The 14,335-nt window shown below is 36.5% G+C and overlaps 1 protein-coding gene across 1 annotated transcript in view; it reads left to right on the top strand.

Annotated features, from left to right (window-relative positions):
- EXOC2 (exocyst complex component 2) overlaps positions 1-11,708 on the top strand; it is a 108,844-nt gene extending 97,136 nt beyond the window's left edge. The window contains exons 23-27 of the mRNA XM_010020920.1: positions 2,140-2,195; positions 5,357-5,479; positions 7,772-7,833; positions 9,232-9,291; positions 11,615-11,708. Of these exons, the coding sequence (XP_010019222.1) occupies positions 2,140-2,195; positions 5,357-5,479; positions 7,772-7,833; positions 9,232-9,291; positions 11,615-11,708 (395 nt within the window). The remainder of the gene's footprint in view (positions 1-2,139; positions 2,196-5,356; positions 5,480-7,771; positions 7,834-9,231; positions 9,292-11,614) is intronic.
- The last annotated feature ends 2,627 nt before the right edge of the window (positions 11,709-14,335 follow it).

The raw sequence follows: 14,335 nt of genomic DNA, 5'->3' as shown, positions 1-14,335 counted from the left end.
AGATTTTTCAAGGAAGATAATAAAGAGTGAGAAAAGGCGTTAGAGATGTTTTGGAATGTGTGGGGAAAGGCTTGTATTTTTCTTTACCTTTTTCAGTTACTTGCATCTCTTCCAGGGTGAAAATAGAACATTCCTCCTAAAAAGGTCTTAGTTCTTTTGTATGTTTAGAAACCAAACTGCTTTTAGTGAGAGCAGTAACTTCATGTTCACCTCTTCACTATGAACTTTTAAAACAGAGGCTGTCTTGATACAGAAGCCTGGGTGCAAAAGAGATCAGCTACAGCCTGACTGCATGTTGGAACAAGACTCACTGTTCAACATCTCTCCTTTCACTTTCCACCAAGCACCCCTGCTTCCAGGTGGAATACAGGAGACCCATAATGCCCTCCAGGAAGCACCCTCTGATCTAAGCTCCAGGCTGTATCACACAGAACAGTGTAGACACAGGTGATGAAAGTGCTCAGCCTCGTGCAAAGGGGGCCTGTCATCCTTTTGTCCTACTCTTTTTATGAAATGTTTGTCCATTATTGCGTAAGTAAGAAAGAATGAGTGTTTCCTTTTAGATCTTGAGGTGAGTTGTGGGACCAGTGATTAAAAAAAAATTAGTACAACTGAAATGGCAGTTATGACACACTATTCTCCCATAGAATAACTCATTTTGATGTTCTGTTGTTCACAGCAGAATTAAGTTGCTGCATTGGTGTTATCTGAGCAAAGGTGGAGCAAGTAAGATGAACTGAAGGTCCACTTTGTAATTTTTATAACAGCAACCTTAATTACACTGTGATCTCTGAGCTGTGTGGTCTCATCAGTATTCACCTACAATTCCAGAGACTTTTTAGCAGGGCCATTGTGATAGGATGAGGGGTAACGTTTTAAACTAAAAGAGGGGATTTGAGCTGGTTGAGACAAAGCAATTTTTTTAAATGAGGCTGATAAGATACTGGCACAGGTTGCCCACAGAGATGGTAGATGCACCATCCTTGGAGACATTCAAGGCCAGGCTGGATGTAGTTCTGGGCAACCTGATCTAGTTGAAGGTGTCCCTGCTCTTTGCAGGGGGATTGGACTAGGTGACCTGTGAACGTCCCTTCCAACCTAAACTATTCTATGATTGTGTGAATTGTGATCTTTTACTGTCAATTAGATATACCAAAGGGAGTGATGGGGTCATTGCGCTTTCTCTGGTTCCTGCTAGAGTAATTGGAATCAGAAGCTGAGGTCATGTGGATCCATAACACTCTCTCGTTATGCTGTGTTGAACTTCCAACACTTATGCGTGCTCTAGTGTGTTAAATGATTTCTAATTTACCTTCGCTTACAAAGTGAAGTGCCCAGTAAAGCAAATGGAGCAATTTTAGATTTTTGCCGGTTTTAAATCTTACACAACTGGAGTCCAGATCTGCAAAGTTATTCCAGAATTACAGGAGCATAGCAGATTAAGAGGCAGTCCTCACTAAAGCATACCCTGCTGTATGTGCTTCTGTTTAGAATTTCCTTTTTAGTACAAATTGACAAGCATTTCATATGCTTGGTAAATAAAATGCTTATTTGACTTCTCCATCCTCCCCAAGAGGAAATATCTACAAAAGGCATGACATCTTCTATAAACTGCCATGAGTAATATCTTCTGAACCAATTTCAGAGAAACATGTCCTTGCTATTTCTATTATAGTAGCTAACAGTCAGAGAAGCTGATAAAACACTGAGATCTCTTGAAAATTGTTTTACAAACAAAACGCCTTGTCTTTGTCTTCTCTGTTTCTTTAGAACTTACTGAGCTGTAGCACGTCTTGTGCAATGGTATGTGTATTCTAGCAAGACATCCAGAATGTATTTTTAATAATTCCAGGGTTTTGTGAAATTGCGAAGTTGGTGAAAATAGGTTTTAAGAGAAGAATACTGAAACGGGAACCTACTGGCTTTTTTTAACCTTTTGTTGTAAGGAAATGTGCCTTTCTCCATTTGATTTGAAAAAGGAAATAGACTGGTGGTGTGGCTATGGAACTTTCTCTTTCTGTCTCTGATTGCAATAGTGCTAGTAAAAGAATGAGAAGAAAAAGTACAGTATTGAACTGTAGAATATTATGGCTTAGAGACAACAGAATGAAAGTAATTATCTTCTTTGCTTTGTTTCAGGTGTCAGAAACTATTTGAAAGAAGCATTAGTGAATATCATTGCTGTGCATGCAGAGGTGAGAAAAACTTCACATTATTTCATGCTTACCTTTATACGTGTAATTTCAGTGCACTTTGTATGGTAAATATGGCTTTCATCACCCCCGGAAATTGTACCTCTGTTTCAGTGTCTTCATTATAGATAAAAGGGCTTTTGGGTCAAGTTTAGCCAACCAAGTATGCCAGTGCTATTTTTAAGTGCAGAAGGAGATGAACAGTTCCTGTTTATCCTCAGTAACAGTCCATTACACTTTTTTGTTTCCACCATCTGATGAAGAGGAAAGCCAAACTATAAAGCTCAATTCTTCCCTTTTCATGCAGATAAATTATAGAGAGAAAGATATATAGATAGTAATGATGCTCACTTTCTCTGAATAACTTTATTTTCCATAACGTAGGAAAGTGAGCTTGTGCTTTGCTTTGGAAGAAATGTTCAACGTATGCCACTCAGAGTGAAAAGGCAGTATGTTGTTCTTGTGCATAGAATAAAAAGTGAAAACCTAAAACCAGAAAGTCTTATAGTCTCTGTACAGCACAAATGCTCTTTGAAATGCTTAGGTAGGTAATGGCTTATGATAGGGAGTGAATAATCAAATTAGAATATTATTATTGAAATAATATGCTAGCAGAGCTGAAGTTATTTGGCCTTTTGTGATAATATGCAGGAATTTTCTATAGTCTTTTAAAATACAGCATCTGTTCTACATACTCTTTCGTTCAAATCATCAAGAGTGTTACCAGATTACTATTGCTCCTGGTATAAGCATCGGTAGTGATAACACTCTCACCTTTCAAAATACCACAAGAATAGCTGCTCTCCTTTTTCCGTCTAATTAAAATCTGATGAGATTCACATGAGGTTTTAGTTTATTTTTTTTCCTCATTAAACTATAAGGATTCATATAAACTAAAATATTTTCAGGAAAATTAAATATTGTTTGCAATTTTTTTTATTCAGTTTCAATATTTACTTACAGCAGTTTTCATAGAAGCACTACTGATTTTATGAAATACTTCCAAATGAGGGCATAAGCAAAACCAAAAATATATACCAACATGACATTTGTTTTTAATGTTGGTTTTCAGTGTAGTGAAAATTGATAAAAATGAAAACGAGATGGTTTTTCTTTAAAAAAATTGGAAGACGTTTGTGACTTACTGAGCTGATGCTGTAAACATGCATACTTGTTAAAATACTGCAGCAGAAAGGTGCACTGTCTCAATGACTTCACTGAGACTGAGACTGATTTTGGCCCAAATAGCATTGCCTCAAATTTCTAGATTTGAAATATTGCAAAAATATGAAAACGTGTGTCAAGATGAAACTCCCATTTCCACTGTTTTCTGGTGAAATTCTGTAAGCTGGGTCAGATTTAAATTTAGTTAGCAAGACTGCAAGTTTCTGTAGTTTGAAACAGCAAAAATTAACCATCAGCTGAACAACAAGCATGGACTGTAATGGAAAGAAAATTGTTTCTGTACCTTTGAATTCAAATTTAACTGAACTCAAAATAAGGGCTTCTTATTGCAAAGTTGTGATGATTCATCGTTGTTGAGAATTTTTTTTCCTGGATTCTGTATAGTAACTTCAAGAGTGCTTGTTGTGGGCACCAATATTCTCAGTAGAACATTTTTGGGTGTGTTCCTGGTATGTTTGTGTTGAATTGCTCAGCAACGTTTGCTGCTGAATAAGGTGACCCCTTCCCAAATTGTTTCTGGTTGATTTTTTTTTTTTTTTTTTCTTACCATGCAGCTAAGTATGTCACTTACTTAGCTTTTGTGAGTCAAAACAGTTAAAACAGGCTGCATGTTTGAATTAGCGATGCTAACAGCTCATAACTCACATGTATACGGTCGCTGTGTTTATCCTATGGTGCAGACCTGCCTTTTAGAACGGACAGCTTTATGGGATCCCTTGATACATAATTCATTACTTAAATCACTGAAAGCTGTGTAGGAATCTTGGGGTTTTTAATTTTTTTCCCCACAGTTTACTTTTACACACATGTATTAATACATCTTCTGTCAATTACTGTATTTCCTTGTCACACATGAGCTCAGAACTTCATGAAAAACAAAGGCATTCTAGCAAAGAAACATTCCACTATTTCATTTTTAAAATAATGTTAAAGCAGAAATGGGGGGTGGAGTGTGTTAGAAATTCTATGTGGTTCATTTGCCTTCTTCCACCACTCCAGTCACATCATCTTCAGTTCCTTGTGTCATCATCTCCCACAGCCCTGTGCAGCTTTATTGTCACCTTTAAGTCTTGACACAAGTTCGGTCTGTCTAACCTATAATCTCACTTCCTCCTATATTCCAACCTCTCGGCCTGCATTTTCCCCAATTCTGTGTAGAAAAATCATACCTTTTTTTTTTTTTTTTTTTTTTTAAGTTCACCAACAATTTTTCGGTTCCTTAAGGCTCCCTTTAGGGAAGATCAGGTTTTTCATGCTTTGCGTCAGGTAGAGATCTAATGCTTAATTTTGTGTTGCTGTTGTGTTGTAGTTGATATTCTGAACCTCAGATGGAGGCTCCAAGTATCACTTTAAAGAGGTATACAAATACGCAGTTAAAAATATAGTCTTGATGCATGGGGAAAAAAAAGAGAGATTTAATGTAATTTTTGCCAGGGAAATAATAAATGGCATCAATGGAAGAATCCATTACAGCTCTGTAGTCTCAAGCCCTTTCAAAGGTTTATCTCTGCCACAGAACAAACAGTCACTGGTTATTTGACAGTGGTCAAATATAAAGGATTCCAGAAGAAATATCAAAATATGTGGGGAAAATGTGGCTGTATGTGTAATTTGGTCAGTCACACAACCCTGAATTAAAGATGCTATCTACGAAACAGCAGTCTATATACAGCTACATGACTACCTGCATCCACCAGACAATCACATATTTTAAGGTTTAGCTGCTTTTAGACATTATAAGAAAGTTGTCATTATCACATATCATATAGCTATTGACAGAGGTGAATTGTCAAAGTGCAGGCAAGTATCAAAAGAAATCCTTCGTGTTCCAGTTGCTTTTGAAATTTTTTTGTCCCTTTATAAAAATGAAGTGGTCCTATCAATCAAAGTGTCTAGTGCTTTTTACTGAAATGTTACCATAGAAAATATTTCTGTTAATATAGCTATTGTGCTCATGATTCTTCTTTTATAAAAATCAGGTGTTTAAGATTTCCAAAGACTTAGTTCCTCGGGTAATGTCAAGGGTTGTAGAAGCAGTCTCTGAAGAACTGAGTCGACTGATGCAGTGTGTTTCGTCCTTCAGCAAAAATGGAGCTTTACAGGTACCTGAATACTTTGTACTGCAAACATCTGAATCTATGAAACAGAATAACAGAGAGAGATACAATCTGTGTATTTGTTAAATTTACTGCAGCAGTGAAAGCAAGGAGATAAAAAGGATTAGTATACAACCTATTACATTTATGGATAAATATCCATTCAGATAATAATGGTTCTTGGGTTTGACTATGTTTTAGAGTTGATTTTGTGTCTGAATGCATAAAAGTTTACCTATATCCTATGAGATAAAAAGCATCATAATGATATCTGTTTGAAACGTCATTAAATACTGTCATCCAAATATTACTCTAAAGAAAAAAATTATTTTGTGATATTTTGAGACTTTAAAATCTTGAAAATATGATGCAGTAGGATCTCACAAGTCATTGCAAAACTAGTAACTTGTGTGTTCTACTGTTTCTACATTAGCACTTAGTTGCCACATGGGTAGAACAGATACTTTCACACAGCGTTCTTAATTTACAGTTAGATTGGTACCTGTAAGTGCTATTGGATAAGTTTAAAAGGACTCCAAGAAAAAAAAATCTTTTTAAAAGACATTCCTTTGAGTTAGTGATTGCAATGGCTGTAACAGGCAAAAAGAGCAAACTCCCAATTTTCATTGTACATGACAGCATTCTTGCATTATGATGGGAAAATAATTTCCCAATTGCAAGCCTTATTTTCTAGTTTCTGGTAATAATTGTGTTGGACAGAATTAATGTAAGATCACAGCCAAACAAGATTGATTTGGTTTTAAATAGACAGTCAATGAATAGCAACAAAGCCACCCACAGCCTGTTGTACGAACTTGCTGCCTGAACCCATCGCTGAAAGAATTTTCTCTCCCTACTGTAAATTATTCACTCATGGTCATTTTCTATTCCTCTGAACATATAAAATCCAGGCAGAAGCAGCAATGGTCCAAGCCTGGTCAGGCTGATCAAAAAAAACCCATTCCCAAAAGAGCGTGAATCTGTATTCCCACATCCCGTGACCCACAGTTTTTGAGGCTTTGCCCTGCCACCATGTTTATTTAGGCTGTGGTACTTGAGAAAGTGACACTTCCCCATAGTACTGCTACGTCCTAAAATGTAGGAAGACTCCAGAATCTTACGTGTAGGACTTCGAAAAGTCCAAGGCTGTTCAATTTGGAGCACCATACAAAAAGAGATGAAACATCCTGTGGTGGGAAAAGCATTGCTTATAAGTATAAAATTGGTGGGTGGCATTTTGTGCCAGAAAGTTCTGGCACTAAAAAAGCATAAATCTCAGCTGGTTTCCTGCCTAGAGGAGAGATGAGGGAAAGACCTAAAATGAAAAGCCTTTCATTAGAACTGGAATTAGGTGTGTGTTGCATTATAAAATGTTTTATTTTGGAAGCTTAATGTCATATTAGTTGTGTCTAAATGTTTCTGTAATAGCTAACTGAACTATAGTTTATCTATATGATGAACAAGAACAGAATATGAACTTGGATGAAGTTCACTGTATTTTTAAATAAAATTTCTGAAAGTGTTGATCAGATGCAGAATGTTTTTATCTCATATAAAATCTGTGTTGATTGCTTTTTAAAGACTAAAGGACAATTTATGAAATTTGTTTAATCTTTTAGTTCCTTCTCCACCATAGTTTACCTAGGTGAAAATTAATACCTAGGCACGCAGTACAGTGCGGGACTAAAATCCTCAAGCGTGTGTGCCTACAAGGTGACAGACAAGAAGCAAAGCAAAGCCATTCTACTTCCTCATCTGATGGGGAAAAAACATAAATAAATTCAACAGGAAAACCAAGAATAAAATATGTATTGACAGATTTTTGTACTCTTGTGTTTCCTTCCTCCCCAGCCAAGCTGTGCTGTGAGAAGTTAAGCTCACTGTTTCAATGTTAAAAAAAAAAAAAAAACGACCAAAAAAACCAGCCAAAAACCACCAGGCAGACAAATTATGGTTGCCTCCTTCTATCTCTTTATCCAGAACAGAAAAGATGGAACAGAACTGAAGATTTATTACTGTTACCGACAGACAAACCAATGTTTATAGACTACTATGTAGTGACCATACAAACAGTTTGACTTGAATCAAAAGTATGAAATAGTGCCTTTTAGCAGTCTCCTGGCACAGCAGCATAGCAAAGAAGAATACAGGAGACAAAACTGTTAAAAGCCAAGGCTGCTTACAACTGCAGCATGCAATAATATTTGCCTCTAAAAATGATGATGCTTTGGGATACTGGTGTTCACTTGATGAAAGGACATTGTGTCATTGTTTCAATATTTGTATTTCTGTCTTTAGGCAAGACTTGAAATCTGTGCATTGAGAGATACCGTGGCCATATACCTAACGCCTGAAAGCAAGTAAGATGTACTGTAATGCCTGTTTTAAAATGTAATGGAATTCTTCATAAACATGGAAAAGCACATAATGTAAATTAAAGGTTAAGAAATTTGCTTCAAATAGAATATGTAATATACTAGGAAAATATATGAAAACCAGATAACTAGCAAGGATTATCAGTTGAAAGAAAATTACTGTTTGTTTGTTTTTTACTTGAATTTTTAGACACAAGCTAGAATTTGCCACTCAGAAAAGTAAAACTTCATAACAGCAGTACAGCTGCTGAGGAAAATTATGCTAAAACAAGACAAAAGCAGATGTTGCTGAGTTTTATCCAGTTTTTCACAGCAATCTCATAAAGTTCACAGCAAAGAAGATGCCAGATACTGGCAGGAGAACTAGGAGAACTATGGAGAACTAGGGCGAGCATTAGCAGAATCAGTCGTTGATGCAGTCAAGGCATGTGAAAGCAGACTGTGGTAACTGTCAGCAGTTTTGAGTAAAGTTGATTGATTGAAATTTTTGTATGATTATGTTATGAATTGTATGTGCAGGTTCATTAGCTATTTGAATTACCTACACATCTGTTAGGATTGGCATTAAATGTTGCTACAGATGGCAATTTGGTCATCTTACCTAATAAATATTTTGTAGGAGACATTGCAGGGCTTGAAGGCCTGTTCTGTTTTCAGTGTTTCCAGTAGTGTCCTGTGGTGCCACTGCATTACATTTCAAAAGACTTGCTTCCCTATTCTGAGTGTCTTGAAAGTAATGAAGACCTCTAAATGATAACTTCTTGGCACTGGCTCAAATTGGATAAAATGGAAGTGATATTGTCTCTAATCAGCATGGCATAAAGCACAGTGAACCCTGGAAGCTGGAACTTCATAGATGCCTTTTTATCCCTGGCTTTTCACTAGTAGTAGTTGTCATAAATGACCGTATTAATCTTTTGCTGGCAAGATTGTACCTGTCTATGGAGGTCCTGCGTTGTTACCTGCACTTCTGTTCCACATCTGTTGTCCAGGGAGGGATGGAAACCCGATCTTTGGAGTTACTCAAAACTTAACTGGATAATGCCCCAAGAAACCTCCTCTAACCTCGAAGTTAGACCTACTTTGTATCTGTAATTCTTGAAGAGTACATGACGTCAAGCACAGTTTCAAATCAGATGCTGATTTAACATTTCCTGTTGGTGTATGCTGTACATCACATCAGGAGTGCCAAGAGACCTGCTTAAACCCATGACCACTTTATGTTCAATTTGCACATTAGTATCAGGTCTCAAGATAATATTTTGTTAATTAATTGAAATAAGAATTGATAAAATATAGCATATCTCCACAAATTTATAGAGAGAAATTGTTAATGCTGAGACTTGTACCAGTGGCATATGAGTATTTTTGTTCTCCTTGCAGCTCGAGCTTTAAGCAAGCTTTAGAAGCCTTGCCTCAGCTCTCAAGTGGAACTGACAAAAAGTGAGTATAATATATTTTCTTGCCTTCTTTCTGGTCTCTGGAGATACTGCTTTTTAGTCTCGTATCAGAACTTTGTTATAAGAGGGTTAACATTCACTGTATTTGAACCTTCTGAATTACAGAGCAGAAGCCTCTTTGGACAGAGTTAAGAATAAGCTAAGTCCTTATTCATCATGGCCAGTTAAATTACATGGAGGAGCCAATGGCTTTGTGGGTTACCCCCCTTGCCCATCCTAGTCTTATCAGTTCGGTGTAGCTTTGTACTTATTTTGTAATTTCCATCTATTTTAGCCCTCCTTGTTAATCTTAAAGTTTCTGTGAGGTCCATTGTCTCATCTTACTGAATTTCAGAAGCAATAAAAAAAATGACCAGGAAAGAAAGTCCAAGCTTTTGCCAGCTGATATACGGGGAACTCTCAAAACTGGCCTGTTTCATTTTAAAAACAAATAAGAAGGGTCTGTGGTTTTTTAACATCAGGAGGAGGAGTTTTGGGTTCTTCCTTCCCCACTGTAGCAAACTTTGACAACCAAGCTGCTTTGCTGCATCCAACCTGGTATTTGGTAGTCTGTTTTACAAGCATAGCTTAATAAAGAGTAGTATTGTAAAAGTAGGATGGATTTTAATGAGTATATTAGTGTAGTTTTTTTGAACTTGAGATTGGTATTATGGTACTTTCAGGAACTCAACTGCATCAATTTGTACTTAACAGTCAGAATTTGTTCTGTAGACACATGAAGAGACTACTTGTGCAGCTTGTGGTCTGTGCCTTCTTCCAGATGTTCCTTGTCTATTAATTCAAACCTACTCCTCACTAGCCACAGCAAGTCTCAAGATAACTTCTTGCCTTACATGGCTCTTACACTTTTTTTAAGATAGGAATCAGTTTTGAGAAAGGAGAGTTCTTTAAACTCAGACTTCCCACAACACCTGTAGAATTTTTTGTTTGTTTGTTTTTTCACTTAGTCACAAGTATTTGTGCTTTATGGGACAGATGAGAATCAAGAACTGCATCATTTTTACACCTGCCTTGGAGTTCTGAGCCCTAGAACGTGTAAAACATGTTCTGTTTCCCAGGTTGTTACACCACAGTTGTCACTGTTCCAGGCAGCTCATTGTAATCTACAAGTATTTGTGTAAAATAACACAGATTTGTGCCCTGATTTAGCGCAGTTCATTTACAATCATTACTACAACACTAAGTGATGAATGTGGCCATAGTCATCTTCCAGAGGACCTACTGAGGAAGCAGATACTGATTTTGTGGTTCAAGCTGTTGTTCTTGGGTTTGGTGGGAAGCTTTTTCGTTTCATTGGGTTTTGGGTTTGGTTTTTGGGTTTTTTTTAACGTACAGTAGAATTTAGTCTGCTACTGGCTGTTCAATAATCACAGCTTGCCAGAAAGTTCAGGTGATACAGGTCTGCCCTATCTAGATTGGTTTTGAAACAGCAAAAAGTTCAGAGAACTCATTCTTCCCTGGAATATGGGGAATATAAAGCACACAGGCAAGACTGTAAAACTTCATAATGCATCTCCACTGTTAAAATACAGCACAAGAAAGCCAGCAACATCCTTAGTCCTACACATCTAGTTTATGGATATATAGATTTTATCCACTGCACCAAGTACCTTCTTGACACCTATATAGATGTAAACAAGCCATTGTTATGATCCAGAAAGAATCATACATAGTCTGTAATCTATAAAGAAAAAAAGCACAGTTGCCAGTGAATTAATGCTTCTCCTAGAATAGACATACTGTTTCTAATCTTTCAGCCATGATACTGAAAGAGAAATTTGCAAAATACTTTCCAAAGACAAGTTTGAGGACTGAAATTTGCAGTTCAGCTACACACGAAGAGCCACAACCTTGATAAGGGGTACTTGGTTTTGTGGTATATAGAATCATAGAATAGTTTGGGTTGGAAGGGAGCTTCAAAGGTCATCTAGTCCAACCCCCAAATCTGACAGTTTCTGTATTTTCCTTACAGAATTATCTTAGACACTCTCTACCAGTCCTTTTGCCACTATGTTTTGTAGGTATGTTTCTCTCAAGAAAGCAATCTTTATCTGGAAGGAAAGCCATATAAAGGGCTATTTGATGGCCTTGATAATATTGCTGTGGCTAAGTCCCTTGTGACCACAGATCATCCTGACACACTTGGCGTACTTCTACATGTCTATGATATTCAGAGATTTGAATAGACTAAACATTCAGCCCTTTATTTAAGCAGACGGTGTACTTGAAGTCACAGATGGAATAGCCAGAATTTGGGGTAATTGTTTTCAGAATCTGCCGAAGTTGTAACTATTTTCCTTTTACAGGTTACTAGAAGAGTTGCTAAACAAATTTAAAAGCAGCATGCACTTGCAGCTGACCTGTTTTCAAGCTACTTCGTCAGCAATGATCAAAACATAGACAACAATGCAGGCAACTCAGAAGGTGAATATGTTTAAATGTCACCCATTTTTATTGTGCTTCTTCAATCCCTTCAAAGACTCTGAAGAAAACAAAAGGAATTTCACTGGAAAACAAATTACAAGGCACAACCCCAAGTAATGGTAATGGTATGGGGTATCCTCCTCAGTGAGACTTCCAGTCATGAATACCTTGATAAAACGGTTTTCTGGCTACTAAATTTCATTCTGGGGAAGGGATTAAGCCGATTTCGTTTACATGCACTCTTCTTAGCTGTATGTTCATGAAGAAATGTTCATTGGTGTGCTGCAATCTCAGTTTCGGTTGTTAAAAATACATTGAAATGTACTTAAATGTCACTTTAAATTTTAGTCTTACTCATGTTGTTCAGTGTATCAATCTGTTACTTCCTAGATGTAGAGTGATACTGATGTGACTGGAAGACTCAACCTTTATATGCTGTTGAGAAGTATGTTATAGAAATTACTACATACAGCTGACTAGTAAGTGTTCTGATACAATATGGAGAAGGGCACTGCTTCTTTTGCATTTAAAAATTACCAGTTTTTTCTGTTACCATCTACAGTTTTAGTGGCCATAAGTCTGATTTCTTGGGAGGCTTTTATTTTCTTACTTCTTTTTAAAATAAACATATTCCTGCCTGCTCTGTTTCTTCCTTCTATTGGAATATTGATGATAACCTTCGCATTTGAAATAAGCTGTCCTTTCATTGGCAATTAACAGAAATGTGCTGCAAGTTCGTAAGATACTAAGAGAAAATACATTCTTTGGTGTTAAGGAGTAGAATAGTTAATAACCTCTCACATAGTCAGAAGCAAGGAGGAGCACGATGTTTCATTGGTTTTGCTGCTTCCTTCTTGCTCTTCTTGTCTTTTCTTGTTCTTACAGGCTTACTTCCACTGTCTTCCACTTCCCTTTTGCTAGTCCCCTTTTTACCACCAGTTATTGAATTTGTGTGGAGAGGAACAGGGCTTCAGGAGGAAAGAACAATTTTGTTGCCATTAAAATATACTTACACAAAGATCTAGAACTGTCTTCCCTACAGGGAGGATTTGACACTGGCTTTCATTTTGGGACTTAATAATAAGAGGCAGGAAGTTATAATAAGACAGCAACTAATACAAAGTGGTCTTGTTTTTTGGGTGAGGACTGGGTTTAATTTTATAACTGAAATGATGACTTGCAAGTGGATCATGAAGTAAGAACGTATTCTGTCTGTATTTATAGCCATTTTCAGTGTGACTTTTCAGAAACAGTGCAGCGTTTTCAAACATTTTAGTGTCAGCTGTTATCTTTTGCCAGTTCAGTTACGTGCTTTAAAAATACAACATATAGTTCCTGTATGATGAAATACTGAAGAAACAGTTTGATGCCCATGTATTTACTCCTATAAATAAATAAATAAATGTTAGTAGTAGTAATAGCATGTTGAATGGAAGTTTGTAACTTCAAATATATGTCATTATTGGCTTTCAGGAAGAACTGTTAAACACCTGGAGCAATGTTGTTTTGTTGTATGTTGTCCATTCTAAGCTGGTTATAGTCTCAATTGCTGGTATTAACTGAAATAGTCATCCAATTAGCTCAATCTGTACAGTATTTCACTTCAGAATAATAAAATATTAAGAAATATTGTCATAACCCTTTCTTGAATTCCTCACTTTCCTAGAAATGTGATTTCTTCATGAATTTTGCCAGTCTACATTTTCTACCCTTGCATCAGACACCTTCCTAAATATTGAAAGCATATTTTATCATCTGTGCTGAATATATTCAGGCGTCTTTCTATTGTAACATCAATCTCTTACTCATCTTCTGTTACAACAGCTTGTTGCTTGTCTTTAAAACCTGAAGTCAGATGTTTGTGTTTAGTTGCCTTTATGAAGTAACACTACAGATTGTGTCATTAACAGCAAATAAGACAATAATGTCTATGGGATCAAAATATTACTTTATTTCAACCTGATATGAAATAACTGCTCACAGTCAAGTCAGAGCACTGTATTTCAATAAATCGACTTGGTGGAATTAAGGAAGTCAGGGAGCATCATGTTGCAAGAGTATATATTGGAATCCTTTGTGTGGAAGGTGAGTTGGGACTGCCGATACTTCATAGTCAATGTACAGTGGGCTCCAGTTCCTCTGAGAAGAAGATTACAAAAAACAAGAAGTGGTCAATGTGGCTTTTGAAAAGAAAAAAAAACAAAACCCTAAACAAAGAAAACATATTCAAAGATACGACGAGGTTTAAAAAATATTATTGGAAGTGGAAAAAAATGGGGAGACCACACCAAAATATACCATCAGTTAGGGCTTGCAGAGAAAAGAGAGGCAGCAGGGAAATCAAAGTAACAGAAGTGAAAGGCTCTGACATTTAAATCAAAGGTAAATGCTGAAAACAGCACAAGATAAAGTGAATTATGACTTGAACTTTCAACGTCTGGAAACATCTAAAATCAATACAGTCTGGAAAAAGAAATTACACTGAATGAAAAGAAAAAAAAAATAACAAAACCCTAGAGAGCTTTATTTCTCATTTAAGAGAAAAATTTAGGAAGTAATAAGGCTGTAAAATATATCTTCCTAAAAGTAAGTACAGACTTGTA

The sequence above is a fragment of the Nestor notabilis genome, unplaced genomic scaffold (assembly GCF_000696875.1).
Source record: "Nestor notabilis isolate BGI_N333 unplaced genomic scaffold, ASM69687v1 scaffold7028, whole genome shotgun sequence".
NCBI classification, from domain to species: Eukaryota; Metazoa; Chordata; class Aves; order Psittaciformes; family Psittacidae; genus Nestor; species Nestor notabilis.
The sequence above is the reverse complement of the archived record's forward strand: the minus strand, read 5'-3'. Positions and strand labels throughout refer to the sequence as shown.